Source organism: Emys orbicularis, chromosome 3, assembly GCF_028017835.1.
Source record: "Emys orbicularis isolate rEmyOrb1 chromosome 3, rEmyOrb1.hap1, whole genome shotgun sequence".
NCBI classification, from domain to species: Eukaryota; Metazoa; Chordata; order Testudines; family Emydidae; genus Emys; species Emys orbicularis.
The window spans coordinates 145,272,605-145,296,060 of NC_088685.1; the positions used below are offsets into that span (position 1 = coordinate 145,272,605).

The following is a 23,456-nucleotide window of genomic DNA, read 5'->3' on the forward strand; positions in this document are numbered from 1 at the left end:
TACATAGATTTTGGGAGAGTAACACACTATTTCTTCCACAAATGAAAAACAAAAGGCAGGCGTATGTAATGAAATGAATGACTGAAATACTTAATCTAGATAGAAATTAAAAACAAAAGAAAAGATCAGACTAAGTTTCATTCCCCTGGACTTGTGATATTTCAACTCCCTTACTGTTAAGAGGCTTCTATAATAACCGAGTCCTGTAACTCTTAGACATGAGTAAAAAAAAAAAAAAGGAATTGTATCCTTCACTATGAATCTTAACTTTTATATGGTTAAGTTCCTTACATAAAACTGTGCTCAAAATACGTTTCATGTAGCTGACAGGTGAGAATGAAATTGTAAGCATTCCTATTTTGTGTCAGAAAACAATTCAGGTACCTTTTGATTTCTTTGTAAGCTTTGTGAGAGGGGGAGAGAAAAAGAAGGACTCATTTTCCTCTAGGGAGAGCTTCTGATGCATGCCAATTTTGCTGGATCTGGTCCTTGTAATACGAGTACCATGAACTGCTAAAGTTCTCTCCATTTCATCAAGTCTTGATTCAGTCAGGTCTGCAACTAGCAAAGAAGGATTGCAATCAGTTCCTTGAGGCAAGCCTTCTTCCTCTGTGCTTTCCTCTGATACTGATTGTAGTTGCCTCTTTCTGTTTCTATGTCCAGCTCTGGCTGAAGTCCTGGTTGTAGCCAATGCCTCAACTAGCTGAACAGGTGTTTTCTCTAGAGTGGGTTTTCCAGTACCTGTTTTTTCTACTTTAGCAGGTGTAACTCTCGTTGCTCTTCTCTTTGGGGTATCAGGCATTTTCTCTCTCTCCTCCGAATGTATGGCTTCCTGAGTGGGTATAGAATCTGTACCTGCAGACAGATTTAATGTCCTCCTTCTAACATTTCTTCTAGTAGTTACAGAAGATTTAAGTTCCATTTGGTGATGAGACGGCTTAGATGTATCAAGCTCACAATTTTCTGAAACTTCTGATGATGTACTAGTCTTTTTCCTCCTGCCTCTTCTAGTTGGCACAGGCAGCTGCTGCTCACAGGGCTCTGACTCCTGATCAGTAATGATGTTTTCAGTAAGTTGTAAACTAACACTTTTTAGTTTTCTTCCCCTTTTAATGGGACTGACTGCCATTTTTACCTTGTGATCAGTGAAAAGCTGGCTATTTTCTTGATTCCCTACTGAACTTTTTGCTCCTCTACCAGTCCTTTTAGAAGTAGCAGGTAGCTTAATTGCTTCTTCAGCAAGAGGAATTTCCTCATTAGCCTGTTCAGAAAGTACTGATGCAGATTCCCTGGTTCTCCTTAACCCTCTCCTTGGAGTACCAACCATCTGTAATGACTGTCCAATAGAATGAACATTGTCTGATGTTTCTAAATGAGTCCCCCTAGTTTTCCTGGGTCTTCTCCTAGGAGTATCAGGGATCTGAGATATTTGCTGATCTTGAGAATTTCCATCAGAATCAAGATGGGAACCTTCATGAATCGCAGAAGTTTCTTTTGTTCGCCTAGCACTTCTCCTCAGGGTACACAGTCCCAACAGATCTGATCTGCCTGTATTTGACAGCTGTTGAGCATCTGTTGAGGGGATATTTAGATTTTTGCTCTTTCGTCCCCTTGGACGTTTAGGTGTCACCACATAGTCTACTTGACAAACACTGGCATTATCTGCACTTGCTTCCAGCACCGTTGTTAGTGGAGTCTTTATTGGCTTCTGGGAAATAGTTACCTTTTTGCTCATTAAAGGTATACTTTCATGAACAGACTGTTCCACTATTTCAGAAGCGATTTCTTTACTTCTTGTGTCTTTGATTATGTCTAATAAATTTTCAGCAATAGCTACCTTAACAGGTTCAGGCACATATGGGAATGCCTCTGCAATATTCTGAGACTCCTGATCACTAGTTACAGTGGGCACTGAATTCGTAATGTTCTCTTGGTTATCAATAGTGCCTACATGATTCATATTCTTGTCCTCTGTTTTTGTGCTAACTGGTTTAGTAGATATATCTAACGTTGTAGGGTCTCCTGTCTCAGTTTCACCGTCTTCTCCCTCTAATATTAAAGTAAAATTGCTTTCAGACATGAAAAGCTCTCCATCCCCTTCAGCTGTGTCACATTCATCGGTGTCTTTAGTATCAGGCAAGTCACAAGTGAACTGCTGTTTGATAGCATCAAAGTTGTATTGAAGTTTAAGAGTGCCTGATGGATATTGCTCATTAAATGGAGTTGTCTCCACTGTTTCTTCTGAAGCTTGGACATCAGGGATGCCATCTTCAATAATCTAAAATAAAAGTAAACAGGTCTGTTAGTAATATATTAATGTATGTTAATGTATTAGTTTCTGCATATACTAACTTTCAGCAGGCCTTGATACGATTGAGGTCAATGGTGCCCCCTTCTTTTGAATCATTATTGAGCACAGTAATTAGAAGTAAACAAATCATTCTCTATTAAAACACAAAATGCACGCAATTTAAGGGACTGAAAATAAGTATTTATTACATGGAACCAGATAGTTAAGCAGTTTTAGATTTTCTGTTTACAATTACGAAGATTTTCTAGCAGCAAGGAGTCAACTGCATTGTTTTACAAGTCTGAGGTAGATCAGGAACTGCCTCCAGTCTATTCTAAGAGGAAGACTTAGTGGCTGGCTTTATGTTAAATAGGTTGAAATATGACGACTATGTTCAGATCCATAGTTTTACTTAAGAGTCTGGATCCGCATCTGATTTTTATGGCTTGGTTCCTTCCCTAGATTTAACCAAGAAGTAAGTGATGGTAGGACATGCTCTTCCTTTGGTAATTATCAAGTTGTGACCTACAATATGTGACCCGCAGTAACCAAAAGAAAGGGGACACCAGAGCAGAAGAAAAAAGAAAAGACCAGGGGCTTAGGGCCCTTAGAACGACTCAAATCCTGAGAACAAGCAGTGATGTAAATATAAAAATCGTAAGATTCATCACGTGAGGGAATCACAATATTGGTCTGTGCAAACAGAAAATATTTTAGGCTGTGAAAACTCCAGTCATGGCTATTGGCTCTACAGCAGTCCAACTTGTGGACAGATTGGCTGACAGACAAGAGATAAAACCAGTGCTGCACTGGGGAATTATTTTGGATTGTACAAAACAGCTCATGTAATGAATTCACTGTCTCCCATTCTTTGCAGTTCCCTATGCTGGACAGGATTGCTCTTTCCTTTGTGTCCATATAGCATGGATGGGTTCTTACAATCTTAGGAAGAAAAGTATTTTCCCTCCATTGGCCTCAGTGGGAAGAGAAATTGTTCTCTAGACTTAAATGGGGTGGGATGAAAAACTTTATGTCCCAGCCTTTCCAACAGATATACTACTGACCAAGCTGAGAGAAAACTCCTCAAAAGACAGTCTGTATTAGCATTCACTTCTCATTTTCCTGCCTCCTGTCCTCTTAACGATTGCAATGAAATCTTATTAAGAAAACCTGCCACTCAAGTGTGACTAGTAGATTGACTAAACCTGAGGGACACTGACACTGTACAACCTTCAACACTGACTCAAAGATTGTCAACAGAAAAGCAGACATCCCGCTCTAAACTCGAGGCTTTAACAAAGGGAAAGAGAAGCCAAAGAGGGAAGCCTGCAGGTATGCTAGTGGGAGAAGGAGGTGGGAGCTAGGCAAGGGTAGAAAAGCCCTTCCTGTGCTCCAGGTGGCTCTCTACCAGCAGCTATGTCACCAATCTCAGTAGCTTTGTTTCTTGCCTCCCTCATGGCAGCTGCTCCTTTCCCCCCCCCCCACAGAAGGTTCTTAACCCACTATTACTAGAACCAAGAGTACTCTGACCTTCCATACCCTGGCCTCCAGTCTCCAAAGCTGCCAAAGGCAGAATATCTATATACCTTCAGAGTCTCAGACAAGAAATGGAGACTGACTCCCTGTGCTTAGCTGTGTGCTCAGAGTGTGTGTGTTGTACTCTCCAACCCAGCCCTTTGAGCTTCACAAGATGACAACAGTGAAATCTCTCTTCTCACCACAGGCATAATTCTGCACAGTGATTCTGAGGCTGCCCTGTATGCTGCTCACATGTATCAAAATAACTCCCACAGCTCTTTCTTCAGCCATATGCAGAGAGAGAGGTTGTAAAAATCACATCAGCGATGAAATTCAGTAAGACAACTGGAGGTTTAACAATTCTATTTTTTAGTTTAAGAATACTGCAGTGAACCACCCTATAAAATCATAACTAAGGATGCGAGTCTGTCACGGAAGTCATGGTTTCCGTGACTTTCCGGGACCTCCTTGACTTCTGCAGCGACCAGAGCGGCTGGTCCGGGGGCCGCCTGAGTAGCTCAGGCAGCCCCTGGGCCAGCCACACTGGCCGCTGCTGGGGCTGTGTCGGGCCACCGCACCCTCCCACCCCCCAAGCAGCAGCAGGAGTTTGGATGTGGGAGGGGGCTCAGGGTTAGGGCAGGAGGTTGGGACCCGGGAGGGGGTGAGAGTTCTGGGCAGCACTTACCTTGGGCGAGCTCCCTGGAAGCGGCGACATGTCCCTCAACTCCTAGGCGGAGGTGCGGCTAGGGCTGTTCTGTGCACTGCCCCTCCCCAAGTGCCACAGCTCCCATTGGATGGGAACTGCAGGGGGGGCAGTGCCTGCAGGCAGAGGCAGCACGCAGAGTCCCTCAGCCGCTACTCCGGCTAGTGAGCCTGCCAGCCCCGCCAACCCCCACCCCCAATTAGTAACAGGGGTCCCAAGCTGCCCCAAAGCACCCAAGATTTAGTCAGGGGTATATAGTACAAGTCATGGACAGGTCACAGGCCATGAATTTTTGTTTACTGCCCGTGACCTGTGCATGCCTTTTACTAAAAATACCCATGACTAAAACATAGCCTTAATCATAACTAACGTCAGAGGTTCTATAAATTGGGCTTTGAACCCCTAAATGAAATTTCTATTTAGTTGGAAACAACCGGGCAGTCCAATTATTACATTACTGAGAAACTGTTTATACTAACTAGGAACAGTGGATAAAAATTTCCAACTATCTAAGTTCCCATGTCACTTTTGAAAACAGGACTTAGGACCCTAAGTCTCCGAAAATTACTGGAGTGTAGGCACCCAAGTCACTTAGGCACTTTTGAAAATTTTACTGAGGGAGCCTCAGTTTTGTTAAAATGAAACTGCACTGCCCCCTCTACTTGCTTTTAGCCTTAAAACAGATATTTGATTTTGGACCACTTCACATAAGGCCTTGCATAAATGTTTATATTTAAGCAAATCAGATTAATATGTAACTGGTCCAATCTGATTTTAGGAAAAGAAGGATGTTGACTATGTGTTTGTAGTTATTTGTATTGCTGTAGCAATACCCATCTTGATTGGGGCCCCATTGTCTGAGGTGCTGTGGAAACACAAAGGAATACATGATCTCTAGCTAAGAACTGAAGTTAATAGTCACGTTAAGTCAACTGAAGAGACTTACAGGTCACACGAAAACATTTAGATGCCAACTGCCAAGGTTCTCAGGTTTCCCAAGAGTTTTTCTGTCTTGTACTAACTTAGCAAAATGGGCAAATAATTCACTTACGTTAACTTCTTTAGTTTCAGGAGGACTTCTAGAAGTAGATGTTTTTTCTTGCAGGAACAGAACATTTTCTTCTATTGCAGCTTCCTCAGACTTCTGATCTTCATGTAGGTCCTCACTCCTTTCCTCTTGAAGCTGGTTTTCTGAATGAGTACTGGGAATATCCTCACTGTGAAGGATACTGATAACAGCTGAAAGAGATTTTTTCCCAGTAAATTTCTGACTTCAGGTTGTCTGGCATAAAAAGCCGAACAAGTTGGACTCATTTTAACTGCTGCATAAATACTGAGGATTGTATTAACTGAGGATACGTCTATACTACCCGCCAGATTGGCGGGTAGTGTTCGATGTATCGGGGATAGATTTATCGAGTCTCGTCTAGATGCGATAAATCGATCCCCGAATCCACGCCCATATTCCACCTCGGCAGGAGGAGTAAGCGGAGTTGACGGGGGAGCCATGGCGGTCGACTCGCCGCCGTGAGGACGGCCAGGTAAGTCGAACTAAGATACTTCGACTTCAGCTACGCGAATAGCGTAGCTGAAGTTGCGTATCTTAGTTCAAACCCCCCCGCTAGTGTAGCCCAGGCCTGATATTATGCAAGTATGCTTCTTTAAAACATTGGTCTAGATCCTTGAGTATGTTTGAGCACTCCTCCCCCAACCCTGCAGTGGTCACGTGCACAGTTGGTTCTTTGGTACAAATTAGAGCAGTCTGAAGGCTGCTCTAAATTACGTCAGCTCCCAACCACCTCAAGCAATCTAGTCAGTAATCGGGTGTTAGTGGGGCATAGGGAAACAATACAACTTTTATAAGAGGACAGAAGAATCACTGATACAACAGGATAGTGGATATTTCCACACAATACTAATATTGGTGCATGTTTATACACAGGTCAGACAAAACTGATTTAGCAGAATTCAGTTCAATCCACAATTCATTCATCCCTGCCTCATACGGTTAAGACCAACTGATTTCACAAGTGTCCTCTAAGACATTTAAAAAAAACCTACAATTTTCCTGTATTGAAAAAATAAAAGTTTGTCTTGCTAATGAGCAGCCATAACAAGAGAAATTACCATTTTATGGTGGACTGAAGTATGGCATAATCCCAAATGCCAATTGAGACTTAACACTTAAACCAGGGATCCTCAGATCTCAGTGGTTCAGGAGCCAAATTAGCCAAAAGAGCCACAGTAGTGTGAGTTCATTGTTTCACATATATAATTCTCACAGCAAAATGACTGAGTATTATTTTATAAACCACAATTGGTTAATAACATAGTAAAAGCATCCTGATTGGTTAATAACTTATCTTGTTTAATAATTAAATCACACAGTGTTTTAATAGCATATGCTGCATAGAGTTGCAGGAGACAAATTAAAGAGCAACTTGTGGCTTGCAAGTCTCAGTCTGAGTATCACTGACAAACTGTCCAGGCCTTCGGGCTGTATTCTACAGGGCCTCTTTTTGTAATAGAGTAGACCGGGGGGGACGACACATTTTTGGACATGTGATCTGAACAAGACTGTTCCAGAGCTGTAAGAAAGTCTTTCTGAGTTAAGATTTTCAAGTATCGTAAATACTATATTATCTTACATTTAGTGGCAGATTAGCAGCTATATTTGATAAGCTATCGAAGAGCTACAAAAGGATCTCTCAAAACTGGGCGACTGGGCAACAAAATGGCAGATGAAATTTAATGTTGATAAATGCAAAGTAATGCACATTGGAAAGCATAATCCCAACTATACATATAAAATGATGGGGTCTAAATTAGCTGTTACCACTCAAGAAAGATCTTGGAATCATTGTGGATAGTTCTCTGAAAACATCCACTCAATGTGCAGCGGCAGTCAAAAAAGCTAACAGAATGCTGGGAATAATTAATAAAGGGATAGATAATAGGACAGAAAATATCATGTTGCCTCTATATAAATCCATGGTATGCCTACAGCTTGAATACTGTGTGCAGATGTGGTCACCCCATCTCAAAAAAGATATATTGGAATTGGAAAAGGTTCAGAAAAGGGCAACAAAAATGCTTCGGGTATGGAACGGCTTCCGTATGAGGAGAGATTAATAAGAATGGGACTTCTCAGCTTGGAAAAAAGACGGCTAAGGGGAGATATGATTGAGATCTATAAATCATGACTGGTGTAGAGAAAGTAGATAAGGAAGTGTTGTTTACTACTTCTCATAACACAAGAACTAGGGGTCACCAAATGAAATTAATAGGCAGCAGGTATAAAACAAATAAAAGGAAGTATTTCTTCACACAACGCACAGTCAACCTGTAGAACTCCTTGCCAGAGGATGTTGTGAAGGCCAAGACCATAACAGGGTTCAAAAAAGAACTAGATAAATTCATGGAGGATAGGTCCATCAATGGCTATTAGCCAGGATGGCCAGGAATGGTGTCCCTAGCCTCTGTTTGCCAGAAGCTGGGAATGAGCGACTGGGGATGGATCACTTGATTACCACCTGTTCTGTTCATTCCCTCTGGGGCACCTGGCACTGGCCACTGTCGGAAGACAGGACACTGGGCTAGATGGACCTTTGGTCTGACCGAGTAGGGCCATTCTTATGTTCTTAAGTAAAACAATTATTATTCTTTTTCTGTAAATTCGGTAATAAAATATCCTCTTAAGACAGCGTGAACTGGGTCTCAGAATTGTTAATAAAAACAGCCAGAAACCGGCACACATAGCCAGGAGATAATGATAAATTGAGTACGAGACCTATATGCTCCCTCCCCCCACAATGCCAAACAAAAGCTAGCAAAGGACATTATAAGCTTGGGGACAACCAATCTACCTCAAGTATCACTTTGGAGGTCTACTTCCTGAGGACCAAACATCCAAACTAGTTCACTGTTGCATCCAATGCATTATGCCTGCCACATTTCTGCAGGCATGAAGCCACACAGAAAAACAATTCCTCTGCCCTGCTATCACATAGGCTGCCAATGCAATGCTACTGAACTCATCTTGTTCTGCCTCCATGTAGGGTGAGACAGAGTAGGTGTTCCATGTTCCAAAACCTAGCAGCCAAGCCCACCTCACTTGGCAAGACTGAACTATGTAGAGATAAAGGGCCTCACACCAAAGAGTAACAAGGAAGGAGTTAAGAGCCCTCAACCCTTGAGACAGGAAATGTGGTTGTACAGACACCTTCCCTCCTTGTTACTTCTTTCCCACAGCTGGAGTACCAAGCCCCCTGCCATCAGTTAGAAGGGTGTTTAAAGCCTGTGTCCGTTGCACACTTGATCTCAATTCTGCAGCGAAGATGTACAATTTGCAGCAGTGTGCTATGCACATAGAAATGAATTGTAATATCCATTTTCCTAAATCTCTAATTCAATAAAAAGGTATGTGTTAACTCTGCCTCCTCTAAACACAGGTTCTTTGATAAGTATATTCTAGCTCTAAGTTGACAAAAATTTGCATTACCAAGCTTCACTTCAATCTGTTAAGTGTGAAGTGACAGGGTAAGTTGTGCATTTAACCCTGGCAGCTCAAATACTTTTTATGCGCCTAACTACAGCTACCTTAACTCAACAGTGAAAACTTTTACTTGTTGCTAAATACACCAAACATACATACATTTAGAATCTGCTCCTGGTGCCTCCAAAGCCTGTGATCTTGTGAGAGGCAGCTCTTTTTCTTCTGATAAAGATGACATCTTGGACTCTTCGGTGGCAGTTTCACTTTGTAAACAGAAAAGAAACAAGAGGTGGAACCCCTGTATTCGTTTTTTAAAAGTTCTGTTCTAGTTTTAAAATACTCATGTCCATGCTCATAACAGTACATATTCAGAACAAACATTGGAACTCCCTACCCCAAAATATTAGCATTCAGCTCAGGTCTCATTGTAACCACCCACACACCCACACCCACACACTAAGTAATGGCATGATTCAAGTATTAAATGTCCATTCACTCTAAGTGTTTTAATCGTTTAAAAAAATTACAGTAATAAAAATAGTTTTCTGCAGAATGATTATTTATGTAACTACTATAACAAAAGTTTAGAACAAATTGTACAAAAAGTGAGGTCTGTACCAATAAAGTTACCATAAATTATTCTATTTTCCTACATATGGTTAGGTACTTGCAGGACTTTTCAACACAATGATTTTGTACAAAATGTTGTCAAAATACACAAAAAGTAAACCAGCTGAAAGAATCCCCCGGAAAACTTTTCAGTCACAGGAACCTTAGGTATTACTTTTAATTACATGAGGTACATAATTTTCAGACAGAAGTGAGACTTTCAAGTACAGAGTGTCAGTTTAACAGACTCAAACTGGGAAAACTTTAAATAGCCTTGTGATTGAATTAACCAGTTTGTAACCACAGTGCTTGGTGAAGACCGTCTGTCTGAGAGTTAACGTTGGATTATTAACCACTGAGGTTATGTTTATGCAGGAAGATGCAAGGAACCCCGATAGGATGTAGTTTATGAAAGTAAAATAACAGAGAACCAGTCTGAACTTCAGACAATAGAGCTTTTAAAGTATAAGAAATCCAACTGGCACGGATATTTGTAGACCCAAATTATTTATTTAGTTTTACATATTTACCTTTCACCAGCTGACAAACAAGTAGAGACTCCAGCAACTTGAAAGGTGCTTAAGTGATTCAACACCAACATACCCTCCTCAGGAAGGGTAGGACATTCTATTTCCGTCCTTTCCAGAAATCCTAGGAACAACACTGTTAACAACTGAACAACAGGTAGCTACTTGCATTAAGCACAACGTGAGTTCTTTGAAAAAGTTTACCTGATTTTAAATTACAAACCTCATTATGTGCTTCATTATTTTGCTTATTTAAAATGCAAAATTGATCTACTAATGCAATGCTGTGGTTGAGATTTAAATGCACAAAAGGTCTGAGTTATTGCTCCCACTACAAAAAAAAACCTCCGCTCTCTCTCACAATCATAGAAATCTAGGGCTGGAAGGGACCTCAAAAGGTTGAGAACCTTCTGATGAGAAAAGACGGTTACTCACCGTTGTAACTGTTGTTCTTCGAGATGTGTTGCTCATATCCATTCCAGTCAGGTGTGCGCGCGCCGCGTGCACGATCGTCAGAAAACTTTTACCCTAGCAACACCCGGTGGGTCGGCTGTGGAGCCCCCTGGAGTGGCGCCCTCATGGCGCCGGATATATACCGCAGCCGACCCAGCGCCCCCTCAGTTCCTTCTTGCCGGCTACTCCGACAGTGGGGAAGGGGGGCGGGTTTGGAATGGATATGAGCAACACATCTCGAAGAACAACAGTTACAACGGTGAGTAACCGTCTTTTCTTCTTCGAGTGCTTGCTCATATCCATTCCAGTCAGGTGACTCCCAAGCCCCACCTAGGTGGCGGGGTCGGAGTGAGACATTGCTGTGTGCAGAACCGCTGACCCGAAAGCAGCATCGTCTCTGGATTGTTGCACCAGCGCATAGTGCGCTGCGAACGTGTGCACCGAAGACCACACTGCAGCTCTACAAATGTCCTGGATCGGGACTTGAGCCAGGAAGGCAGTCGAGGAGGCCTGGGCCCTCGTGGAGTGAGCGGTGAGGCGTGGCGTCGGGACACCGGCCAGGTCGTAACAAGCACGAATGCAGGACGTGATCCAAGAGGACAGGCACTGTGAGGAGACCGGTGAGCCCTTCATCCGGTCGGCCACCGCAACGAAGAGTTGCGTCGTCTTTCTAAACGGCTTTGTACGGTCAATGTAGAAAGCCAGGGCCCTGCGTACGTCCAAAGAATGCAGACGCTGGTCTTGACGAGTAGCGTGTGGCTTTGGATGGAAGACCGGGAGAAAGATGTCCTGGTTTACGTGGAAAGGTGAAACCACCTTCGGAAGAAAGGCAGGGTGGGGGCGAAGCTGCACCTTGTCCTTGTGGAACACCGTGTATGGGGGCTCGGACGTCAGCGCTCTGAGTTCAGAAACACGCCGTGCTGAGGTAATGGCTACGAGGAAGGCCGTCTTCCAGGATAAGTACAGGAGCGAACAGGTCGCTAATGGTTCAAACGGGGGCCCTGTGAGCCTGGAGAGAACAAGGTTGAGGTCCCACGTTGGAACCGGCTGGCGTATTTGTGGGTACAGCCGGTCCAAGCCCTTGAGGAATCTAACGACCATCGGGTTAGAGAAGACCGATGACGAGAGTTCTCCTGGGTGGAATGCCGAAATGGCGGCGAGGTGAACCCTGATTGAAGATACCACCAAGCCTTGCTGTCTTAGTGACAGGAGATAGTCCAGTATGAGAGGGATAGGTGCCTGCAAGGGGGACGTAGCCCGTTGCTGACACCAACAGGAGAACCGCTTCCACTTGGCTAAGTAAGTGGACCGTGTAGAGGGCTTCCTACTTCCCAGCAGGATCTGCTGGACGGACTGCGAACATTGTTGCTCCGTCTGACTCAGCCATGGAGCATCCACGCTGTGAGGTGGAGCGATTGTAGGTCGGGGTGACACAGACGGCCGTGGTCCTGAGAGATGAGATCCGGACTCAAGGGGAGCGTGATCGGCGCTTGAACCGACAGCTCTAGCAGTGTGGTGTACCAGTGCTGCCTCGGCCAAGCGGGAGCCACTAGAATTACTCGTGCCTGGTCGGTGCGGATCTTGAGCAGCACCCTGTGGACAAGCGGAAATGGGGGAAAGGCGTAGAACAGGTGACCCTTCCACGTTAGAAGGAATGCGTCCGACAGAGAGCCTGGAGCTCGTCCGTAAAGGGAGCAGAATGCGTGGCACTTCCTGTTGGCCCGGGATGCGAATAGGTCGATCTGGGGAAATCCTCACCTCCGGAAGACGGAATAGATGACATCCGGGCGAATCGACCACTCGTGCGTCTGGAAGGACCTGCTGAGACGGTCCGCCAGCGTATTCTGGACTCCAGGCAGGAATGATGCGGTGAGATAGATCGAGTGGGCGATGCAGAAGTCCCACAAGCGAATGGCCTCTTGGCATAGGAGCGATGAGTGGGCTCCGCCTTGCTTGTTGATGTAAAACATGGCCGTGGTGTTGTCGGTGAGGACCAGCACGCAACGGCCCTGTAGGAAGTTGAGGAATGCCTGGCAGGCTAGGCGCACCGCCATCAGTTCCCGGACGTTGATGTGTAGGGCTAATTCGGAAGCGGACCACAGACCCTGGGTATGACGCTCCCCGAGGTGAGCACCCCATCCTAGAGATGAAGCGTCCGTGACTAGGTGGAGGGAAGGTTGTGGGGCGTGAAAAGGCACTCCTGCACAGACCACTGCGCGATCCAGGTGAGGGAGGTCAAGACCGAGGGCGGGACCGTGACCAGCATGTTCAGGTCGTCCCGGTGAGGACGGTACACCGATGACACCCAAGCCTGCAGTGGGCGAAGCCGCAGTCTGGCGTGGCTGGTTACGTAGGTGCACGAGGCCATGTGACCCAACAGGGTAAGGCATGTTCTTATGATGGTGAACGGAGATGCCCGCAGTCCATGAATGACGCGTGCGATGGACTGAAAGCGACCTTCTGGCAGAATGGCTCGTGCGCTTCTGGAGTCCAGGATCGCTCCAATGAACTCTATTCTCTGTGTTGGCACCAGAGTGGACTTCTCCCTGTTGAGTAGAATGCCCAGTTCGTGGAAAGTCTGTGTCACCATGTGGACGTGAGCTTGAACTTGGTCCCTGGTGCGGCCGTGCACCAGCCAGTCGTCCAAATACGGGAACAGCTGTACCCCTCGTCGGCGAAGGTATGCCGCGACGACTGCCAGACATTTCGTGAACACTCTGGGAGCCGAGGACAAGCCGAAGGGAAGGACTGCGAATTGGTAGTGCACCTTGTTCACTACAAATCGCAGGAAGCGCCTGTGAGGCGGATAAATAGCTATATGGAAGTAAGCGTCCTTCATGTCGAGGGCGGCGAACCAGTCTCCAGGATCCAGCGAGGGAATAATGGTCCCCAATGATACCATGCGGAACTTCAACTTTACTATGAATTTGTTGAGTCCGCGCAGGTCTAAGATGGGACGTAGACCCCCTTTCGATTTGGGGATCAGGAAGTAGCGGGAATAAAACCCCCTGCCCCTTAACTCCTGCGGAACCTCCTCTATGGCTCCCATAGAGAGGAGCCCAAAAACCTCCTGTGAAAGGAGTTGCTCGTGAGAAGGGTCCCTGAAGAGGGACGGGGAGGGGGAGTGGGAGGGGGGGGGGCGAGGAAAATTGGAGGGCGTATCCCTTCTCCACCGTGCGAAGGACCCAACGGTCTGATGTTATAAGGGACCAAGCACGGTGGAAACGGGAAAGGCGATCCCGGAAGGGGGGAGATGAATCCTGGGTGCTGGTTCTGGTGCCGTCCTCGACCGCACCTTCAAAAGGCTTGTCTAGGCCCTGAAGGTGGTCTCGGCTGGCCCTGGTTCTGACCGGGTTGAGGGCCGGTCGACCGTCGCCTACCGCCTCGACCCCGCCTCCTGGCAAAGTCCTGTCTCGGGCGAGGCGGGGGAGGGTAGAACCTCTGAGGCTGGGGCCTGAAGGGTCTGCGTTGTGGACCCGGGACGTGCATCCCCAGAGAGCGCATCATTGTTCGAGAGTCCTTAAGGTTTTGGAGCCTCGAGTCTGTCTTTTCCGAAAACAGGCCCTGACCCTCAAAGGGCAAGTCCTGGAGGGTCTGCTGCAGTTCAGGTGGCAGGCCCGACACCTGGAGCCAGGAGGTTCGCCTCATAGCTATACCCGACGCTAGGGTCCTAGCGGCCGAGTCGGCTATATCCAGTGAGGTCTGTAGGGAGGTGCGTGCCACCCGCTTACCCTCCTCTACCAAAGTTCCGAACTCTTCCCTAGATTCCTGGGGAACCAGTTCCTTGAACTTCTCCATGGAGGACCAGGTGTTAAAACTATATCGGCTTAGGAGCGCCTGCTGGTTGGCCGCCCTAAGCTGAAGCCCCCCCGCGGAATAGACCTTGCGCCCGAACAAATCGAAGCGCTTAGCGTCCTTCGATTTCGGCGCTGCCGCCTGCTGACCATGGCGCTCCCGTGCATTTACTGATGAGACCACCAGCGAGCACGGTTGAGGGTGAGTGTACAAGTACTCATGGTCCTTGGAGGGTACAAAGTACTTCCTCTCCACGCCCTTGGCCGTGGGGGGAATAGAGGCCGGGGTTTGCCAGATGGAGGTGGCATTGGTCTGAATGGAGCGAATCAGCGGTAACGCGACCCTGGATGGGGTGTCCGCTGAAAGGATGTTCACGATCGGGTCGTGAACCTCCACGATCTCCTCCATCTGAAGGTCCATATTGCGCGCCACCCGGCGCAACAGGTCCTGGTGGGCCCGGAGGTCTATGGGGGGCGGACCCATGGCGGATGTCCCCGCTACCGCCTCATCAGGCGAGGAGGAGGAGGATACGCCCGGTGGCAAGGGGTCCAAAGGCAAGTCTTGCTCCAGGTGCTCCTGGAGCTGGGCCTCGCTCGTCCCAGTGTCTATGGCCTGCGCCGGCGTGGGCACTGGAGCCTCCATGCCCCCTGGCGGGGGGCGGGAGATGGTGGCCTCCGGGGCTCTGGGCTCAGAGCGTGCCGAGCGGGAGGCAGACGGTGGGGCCCCTTGGGCTTGGTGATAGGCCCATGGGGTCCAAAAGGACCAGTGAGCAGGTCCCTGCGTAGGGTCCTCTGCCATGTCCTGCGAGTGCCCGAAGTCCGCCGAAGCCGCCTGTCCCTGTGGAGGGTAGGCCGATCTAGAGGCCCCTTCAGAGGAGTGGGACGCGGATCTTGACGGCCATGGCGGTGCCGAACGCGAAGCATCCGTCCCCGGCTGGTGCGGTGCCGGTCGGTGCCGGTCGTAGGACGATCTGTCCCAGCGTGCCGGAGAATGGTGCCTGGATCGGGATCGGTGCCGGTAGCCCCGCCGGTGCCGCGATCCGGATCTGGAGCGGGACGACGATCGCGACGACACCCGGTGCCGGGAGCGGTCCCTCGATCGGCGCTCATACCGGTACCGGGAGGTGCGCCTCGAGTCCGATCGGTGCCGGCGGTCGCGACGGTGCCGAGATGTGGAGCGGCGCCGCGAAGAGGACCTCGACCGCGAGTACGACCGGCGCCGAGGTGATAGTCGGCGCCGGGACTCCGAGCGGCGTCGGGACCTGCTCCGAGACCTGGAGCGGTGCCGAGAGTCCACGGTTGGAGACGGTGGGCGCACCAGTGCAGGCTTGCCTCTCGACTGCACAATGCGCGGAGCCACCGGTGCCGGGAGCTGCGACGGTGCCGGCTCCGTGAGTGCGGTCCCTCGATCGGCGCTCATACCGGTACCGGGAGGTGCGCCTCGAGTCCGATCGGTGCCGGCGGTCGCGACGGTGCCGAGATGTGGAGCGGCGCCGCGAAGAGGACCTCGACCGCGAGTACGACCGGCGCCGAGGTGATAGTCGGCGCCGGGACTCCGAGCGGCGTCGGGACCTGCTCCGAGACCTGGAGCGGTGCCGAGAGTCCACGGTTGGAGACGGTGGGCGCACCAGTGCAGGCTTGCCTCTCGACTGCACAATGCGCGGAGCCACCGGTGCCGGGAGCTGCGACGGTGCCGGCTCCGTGAGTGCGATCAGGTCCCTCGCGGTATTAAACGTCTCCGGAGTCGAGGGGAGACAAGGTTCCACCACCAGCCTAGGTGGGGAAGCAGTCCGTACCGGACTCAACGGCCTCGGTGCCGGAGTCGACGGTGTGGCCGCCTGCTTTTGGCGGTCCAAAGGCGGACGCGGCTCTACCCCCGGCACAGGGGGAGCCGGCGTCTTCAGGGCAGCAGTGTCCTGAGCCTTGCGGGCCTTCTTATGGCCTGGAGAGAGGGATCGGCGCCGAGTCCCCTGAGGTGGGCGCGGTGCCGAAGTCTGCCGGTGCCGGGAGGACTTGTCCGCGGCGCCGGTCGGAGCCGCTGGGGCGCTGCGCACCGACGCGCTCGGTGCCGGGGTCGGGCGCGCCGAGGGAGGATCCGGGCTGAGCGCCGCCTCCATGAGGAGCTGCCGAAGCCGAAAGTCCCGCTCCTTCCTCGTTCGAGGCTTGAAGGCCTTGCAGATTGGGCACTTATCTGCGTGATGGGCTTCCCCGAGGCACTTCAAGCAGGAGGCGTGCGGGTCACTTGTTGGCATCGGCTTCGCGCAGGACGCGCACGGCTTAAAGCCAGGAGCCTTGGGCATGAGCCCGGTATGCTCCGGGGGGAAAAAAAGGGGGGAGAACAACCCCCTTAACCCCCGCTCACAATTTATAACAGCTACCAGCTAAATAACAACTATCTAAAGACTCTAACTACTATACAACTATCTAAACTATCTACAGAAATAAGCTAGACGCTAGGGAGTGTGGAGACCAGCTAAGCTGTGCTCCGTAGTTCCAACGACCGTCAGGGGCGGTAAGAAGGAACTGAGGGGGCGCTGGGTCGGCTGCGGTATATATCCGGCGCCATGAGGGCGCCACTCCAGGGGGCTCCACAGCCGACCCACCGGGTGTTGCTAGGGTAAAAGTTTTCCGACGATCGTGCACGCGGCGCGCGCACACCTGACTGGAATGGATATGAGCAAGCACTCGAAGAAGAAGTATTTTTCCATTACTGTATAATTTGATTTCATATTTTGTTACCTTTGCCCTCATATTATTTTTCTTTCAAGGGAAACAAATGAACGAATGGCGAAATTTTAGGGGGTAGGAAAAGATTTATATAGAAGCTGATTATTAAAACTCAAAGAAAAATTGGATTAGCAACTGAAAACTTCAAACAATATCTTTTGCTCTTAAAATTAGAAGCTTAAATCCACCTCTTTCCCTTTCTTTGGATTTTGGATATTTATCTCCATATCTTTTATTTTTGTTTCTTCTCCATTCTCTTACCAGAGATCTTTCCAATATGCCATAATGTTGATCACCCTGGTTGAGATGGGCTTGACTTTGGTCTCCCCAGAGGCTAGTAATGCTAGTAACATGAGTGACATCCTTTTCCTCCCCTGCATCCCCAAAATGTATCAGGGGAGAAGCACAATCAAATGCTTTTGGCACTTGAGCGAGGGATAAAGCTTGATCTTAAACTAATGCATTGCCAGGCTAAGCCATTGAACACCACTATCATTTCTGTCTTGTCATACTTAATTTTGTGCATTTCTTTAGCCTCTTTCTTGTCTGGGTGCCTGCTTTCTCCCTCGTCGTTATTACTCTCAGAGACCTGATTTAGGACCACACTGCTGGACCAAAATGGTTTAAGTAGAAGCAGCACAGACTACCTTCTGCTTCTGCCAGTGATAAAATATCACACTTATACTGTAATTGTACAGAACCCTTTCCATCACAGCCCAACATAACAAGAAGGTTGCTTGTAAAGATTACCTAGTGATGATTATGCTTGGAAAAGCATCTTGTATTTCTTGTCCAAGTACAAATGATTGTTATTGGATCGTTAAGGTCACTGAGCTATTTTATTACAGATATTTGGACCTGGATTATTCCCCTCTGCTTGTGTAAATAAGTGGAGACTGTAGTTGGGAACTTCTGCTGCTCACATTGAGGTGCCTCACTCCGGTGTCTATGACAACAAACCAGCCCCCAAGACCCTGCAGAACCTTTCCATTCAAATACACTACGTGCATTAATACTTGACTGCATAACCCACTGGTGTGAACACAGCAATTTTAAGATTCCATGCCACACACAGATGGACACTTGCATGCCTCTACCAGAAATAGCATATCTTGGCTACAATTCAATAGACAGAAAAGATTACTATACAGTCCCAGTATAACGTTTTCAAATATGTCTAACTTATCAACATTTTCAAATAGATCAAAGGCCTTCCCAATGAGGACTAAGCCTCTGACATATGTGAAGCAGCTATTTAATCCTAAGCATCAAAGAACGGGTATAAATGTAGCCGATGAAAAGTCTTTCATACTCAAAAACCAAAAAAAACCCAACCATATGTAAACCCAAACTAGAAATATCAGCTTTCAAAAATAAGAAATTGTTGCCTCTTGGTTGGGACTAAGCACAAAGAAAGTCAGCCCAAAGTGCAACACATGAGAAAGTTAAGGATGCCTCAAAATAGAGGCTTATAGTGGAAGGACCTTTTCAACTATGGAGGTCTTGCACACTTGTGGACACTATATCAATATTAGCTACTGTCCACTATAATTATCATTTAACCTTTTAAAAGGCACTCAAATGGTCATTTAATTAGATTACTTAAGTGACCACATGACAACACATACCAGTGTGTTTCTCCAGCTCTGAAGAAGTCTGTTGTTCAAACTGCAAAGGCTCACTTTTGACCACCTCACTGCCTTCTTCCTCCATCTCTTCCTGTATGATAGCAACATCTTCAGCGGAAGAATTAGCTGGTTTAGAAGTTATGAAGATAACATCATCTTCAAGGTCGTCTGGTGATCTTGCATCATGATATTCCAAGGTAGTTTGGTCTGACCTGGCAGAAAAATTACTAGTTTCTTTGCTGACTCCCATTTTCTCCAGGACATCTCCTGCTATCAATTCTGAGGACTCATTCATTTCTGCATGATCCTCCTCAGGACAGCTCAAAGTAAAGGGAGAAATTTTATCTCTGTCCTTAGACCAAGTGTCCTCCAATTGAACTCCAAGGTTATGTTCAGATGAAGCTACAAGGTGTTTTGTTTTATCATCTCCCAGCATCTTTATTTAAAACAAAAAAACAAATTAGAGTAATTAAGGAAACCCAAATTTTTCCAAGGAATAAAGACATATGAAACTTATTTATGATATTTGGACATAGTCAAGATATTGACAATTAAAGCTATTTCTTAACCATGTTACTAATACCATCTTAGCTTTTAAAACCAGAGTTTAAAAACTGAATTGACTTTTCACTAGAGTATTTACTTACTGATTTCAGTCAGGTTGGAGGGTTAAAGTGAACTGTGGTCAGTTTATTTTCTGTTTATTGTCTCTCTTTCTGGTTCTCATATTCCAACCCACTACTGTTTTCAAGTTTTCAAAAAGAGGGAACTTCCCTTACACATTAAGGTTGGCCCTAGTCTACCTGACAATGTCACTTTAATTTATATCCATTTTATATAGATTATAAAAAGGTTTCGGTGTTCATTAGTTTTATAGTCTGGAACAAGTAGATTAAAGTGACCATACTCCACTATTGAGATTTAAAAATAAATTAACATACATGAACTCTCCATTCAAGAAGTATTAAATACTATTCATGACTTGTATTTGTTACCTTTAAAAGACCATTTGTGCTTGGTCAACCTGTTATCTGTGTATTCTGTTCAAATTCCAAAAACGGTAGCCATATACACCTCTACCCCAATATAACGCTGTCCTCGGGAGCCAAAAAAAAAAAATCTTACCGCGTTATATCGAACTTGCTTTGATCCGCCGGAGCGGGCAGCCCCGCCCCCCTGGAGCGCTGCTTTACCGCATTATATCCGAATTCGTGTTATATCGGGTCGCACTATATATATCGGGGTAGAGGTGTATTATAAAACCTACTGGTTACAGATATCAGACGGTCTCTTTTTTCCACTAAAATGATTTCCCATACTTCAATTCTCCATGCCACTACTGCACATTTGGCTGTTAGCAACAATTGTGTTCATCTGGCTGCTAGCAGGAATTGTATCATCAGTGGATCCTTCCTCAAATCAATAACCTCCTTTGGATAGTAACTTAATAGAGACAGTATGGGTTCTGTGGGTTGGTAGCATAATTTTGGTTATCCTGAAAGTTCTATTTATTATTTTTCTCCAAAATATCATCTCAGGTCATTCCACCACATATGCAGAAAGGTCCCTATTTCTTCACATCCTCTCCAGAATTTATGACTCTCTTGTTTATATTTTCTTTAGCTTAAATAGAATGAGATACCATTGATAAAGCATTCTGTAATAATTTTCCTTAATAGTTACACAAATAAATGAGGTTTTGGCCTTCCTCCAGACACTTGTTTCAAAGTCAGATCTGCTTTTAGATCCTTTCCCCATTTTCCCCCATCTTCTCTTCTAGATCCATCAGTAACAATATGTTACACACCATTCACAGATCAGGCCCTTTGAGGTGGCCTTTCTTGTAATTAGTAGTTCTATCCTCGTTTTAATGGTCTCCTGAAATTTGGGCTTCCTACATGGGATATGATAACAGCTGGCCAATGGTTGTATAACCTTTTTCTTCCTATACTATTGAAATATTTTCAGTGGTACATAGATTGCAATTTCCTGAAAGAATTTACATGGAAGAGCACCTTGTATTTCTTGTTCAAAGACTTGTGATAGGACTGTTAAGGTCATTGTGCTATTTCATTATGGATACTTGTATCTCCGTTTGCATAAATTCTATTACCATTACAATAGTTTTTCATTTCTGAGTTAATTTTTGCTTATCCTTTGACTTGCCATTATACACACGTAACATACACTGAACAATCTACAGTGACGTACTGCAAGCTTTAAAAACATAAACCAAGTTGCAATCTACAAAGCTTTAAAACTCTCCACCATCACTTCCCTTTCACCAACTGTGGTCCAACTTACCCCAGCTGTCCATTTGGAAGTTGGGTTCTCTTCCCTGAATGAAATTCTGGATTCTTTTGCCTGAAGAGGAGGAGTAATTGATCTTCCTGGAGATGCAGAAGGAGTTGCTAAGGATGTGGTGCGAAGACTGGATCTCAAAATAGACTGCAGAGTAATCCCAGGGAAACCAGAAGCAGCAGAAGATGTGGCCAAAGCTTTAGCTCTCTATGTAAAGGAACAAACATATTAATTTGATCTTTGAACTGAAGACTACATGCAAAGTGTCCATTCCATGGAACATCACTGCTGCAGTAGCTGCGCAAACTGGGCATTGAAAGATGGGTCATGAAAATTAAACATATGGAAAGTAATCTGTATGAAGAGGTTTTTAAGACTGAGTATGTAATTCAGAACAAAGACAGGTATGGTCATGACAAAGAAGTACAAAAAGAATGGCACCAAGTAGCTAAATGAAAAGTTCCTTCATACTTTCATTATTCAGCAAAGAGAGATTCAAATATGGCAGCAAACTGTAAACAAAACAGAAGTATGTATGAATAATAAAACAATGGCACTTACTGTCATAAGATATTGTTGAGGCCATGAGGTTAATGAAGTTCACAAACAGACTGACATTTATACACATAAAAACATCTACAGTTACAGTAGACGGGAGAAGAAAATATAAGGGATATAAGCCATCATGCTTAGGAGTTTAAGTCAAACTAATTACTAGGGGCTAAAATAAACTTCCCCTTGAGGCTAGTTATTCCATAACTGGCCTAAGTAGTATTTGGACATGTGGGCGTTCCCCATTTCAGCACTCTTGCCTGCACTTCAATAAAAATAAATTTGTTTTATAAAGCTATTTGGTAAAGTATAAACTGTTAATAGATAATTTTATCATTTTGTAATACTCCTCTCCTTAAATCTGTTATCCACATATTGCTTCTAATGGAATTAGGCACATACAAATAAAATGCATATATGGGAGATCCAACAATTGAAAACCTACATGCCTGGCATTGTAGATTGTGGGGTGGTTTGTTCCATAAAAGATATTTAAAAATACTTCAAGTTTAGCAATTCTACATACCTTAACCACAAGAGGAGTCTCCAACAAATTAAACTCTGATGCTTTTGAAATGTTCGTGTGCAATATGGCGCTCCGTGAGTTTGACTGTAACGGGCTGGATATAGTACATGAAGTAGAAGCTCTACATGGTGTCTGCCAATTATTCTCAAATGAGGGAGAACACAGAGGAACAGGACGAACCACCAAATCCAGCAATCTGCCAAGATTTAAATGAGGATATTGATATAATAGGCATCACAGAAACTTGGTGAAATGATGATGTATGGGACACAGTAATACCAGGGTACCAAATATATCGGAAGGACAGAACAGGTCGTGCTGGTTGGAGAGTGGCACTATATGTGAAAGAAAGTGTAGAATCAAATGAAAGAAAAATCTTAAAAGAACCAAACAGTACCATAGAATCTCTATGTATAGTAATTTCATGCTTCATATTATCGACCAGCTGAACAGGATGGTGATAGTGATTGTGAAATGATCAGGGAGATTAGAGATGCTATAAAAATAAAAAACTCAGTAATAATGGGAGATTTCAACTATCCCCATATTGACTGGGTACATGTCACCTCAGGACGGGATGCAGAGATAAAGTTTCTTAACACCTTAAATGACTGCTTCTTGGAGCAGCTAGTCCGAGAACCCACAAGAGGAGAGGCAATTCTTGATTTCGTCTTAAGTGGAGCATAGGATCTGGTCCAAGAGGTGAATATAGCTGGACCGCTTGGTAATAGTGACCATAATATAATTAAATTTAACATACTTGTGGCGGGGAAAACACTACAGCAGCCCAACACTGTAGCATTTAATTTCAGAAAAGGAGACTACACAACAATGAGGAAGTTAGTTAAACAGAAATTAAAAAGGTACACTGCCAAAAGTGAAATCCCTGCAAGCTGCACCAAAACTTTTTAAAGACACCATAATAGAGGCTCAACTTAAAATGTATACCCCAAATTTAAAAAAATAGTAAGAGAACCAAAAAAGTGACACCATGGACAAAAAGGCATCCTTTAAAAAGTGGAAGTTAAATCCTAGTGAGGAAATAGAAAGGAGCATAAACTCTGGCAAGTGAAGTGTAAAAATACAATTAGGAAGGTCAAAAAAAAATTTGAAGAACAGTTAGCCAAAGACTCAAAAAGTAATAGCAAGATTTTTTTTTTTTAAGTACATCAGAAGCAGGAAGCCTGCTAAACAACCAGTTGGGCCACTGGAGCATCGAGATGCTAAAGGAGCACTCAAGGACGATAAAGCCATTGTGGAGAAACTAAATGAATTCTTTGCATCGGTCTTCACAGTTGAGGATGTGAGGGAGATTCCCAAATCTGAGCCATTT

The 23,456-nt window shown here is 45.7% G+C and overlaps 1 protein-coding gene across 1 annotated transcript in view; it reads right to left on the reverse strand.

Moving 5' to 3' along the window:
• Window positions 1-23,456, reverse strand: part of AHCTF1 (AT-hook containing transcription factor 1) — a 91,137-nt gene that overhangs the window by 4,106 nt on the left and 63,575 nt on the right. The window contains exons 27-33 of the mRNA XM_065400919.1: window positions 22,124-22,319; window positions 21,049-21,252; window positions 18,745-19,180; window positions 10,146-10,266; window positions 9,166-9,269; window positions 5,563-5,750; window positions 385-2,278 (exon numbers count right to left, since the gene is read on the reverse strand). Coding sequence (XP_065256991.1) covers window positions 385-2,278; window positions 5,563-5,750; window positions 9,166-9,269; window positions 10,146-10,266; window positions 18,745-19,180; window positions 21,049-21,252; window positions 22,124-22,319 — 3,143 coding nt within the window. The remainder of the gene's footprint in view (window positions 1-384; window positions 2,279-5,562; window positions 5,751-9,165; window positions 9,270-10,145; window positions 10,267-18,744; window positions 19,181-21,048; window positions 21,253-22,123; window positions 22,320-23,456) is intronic.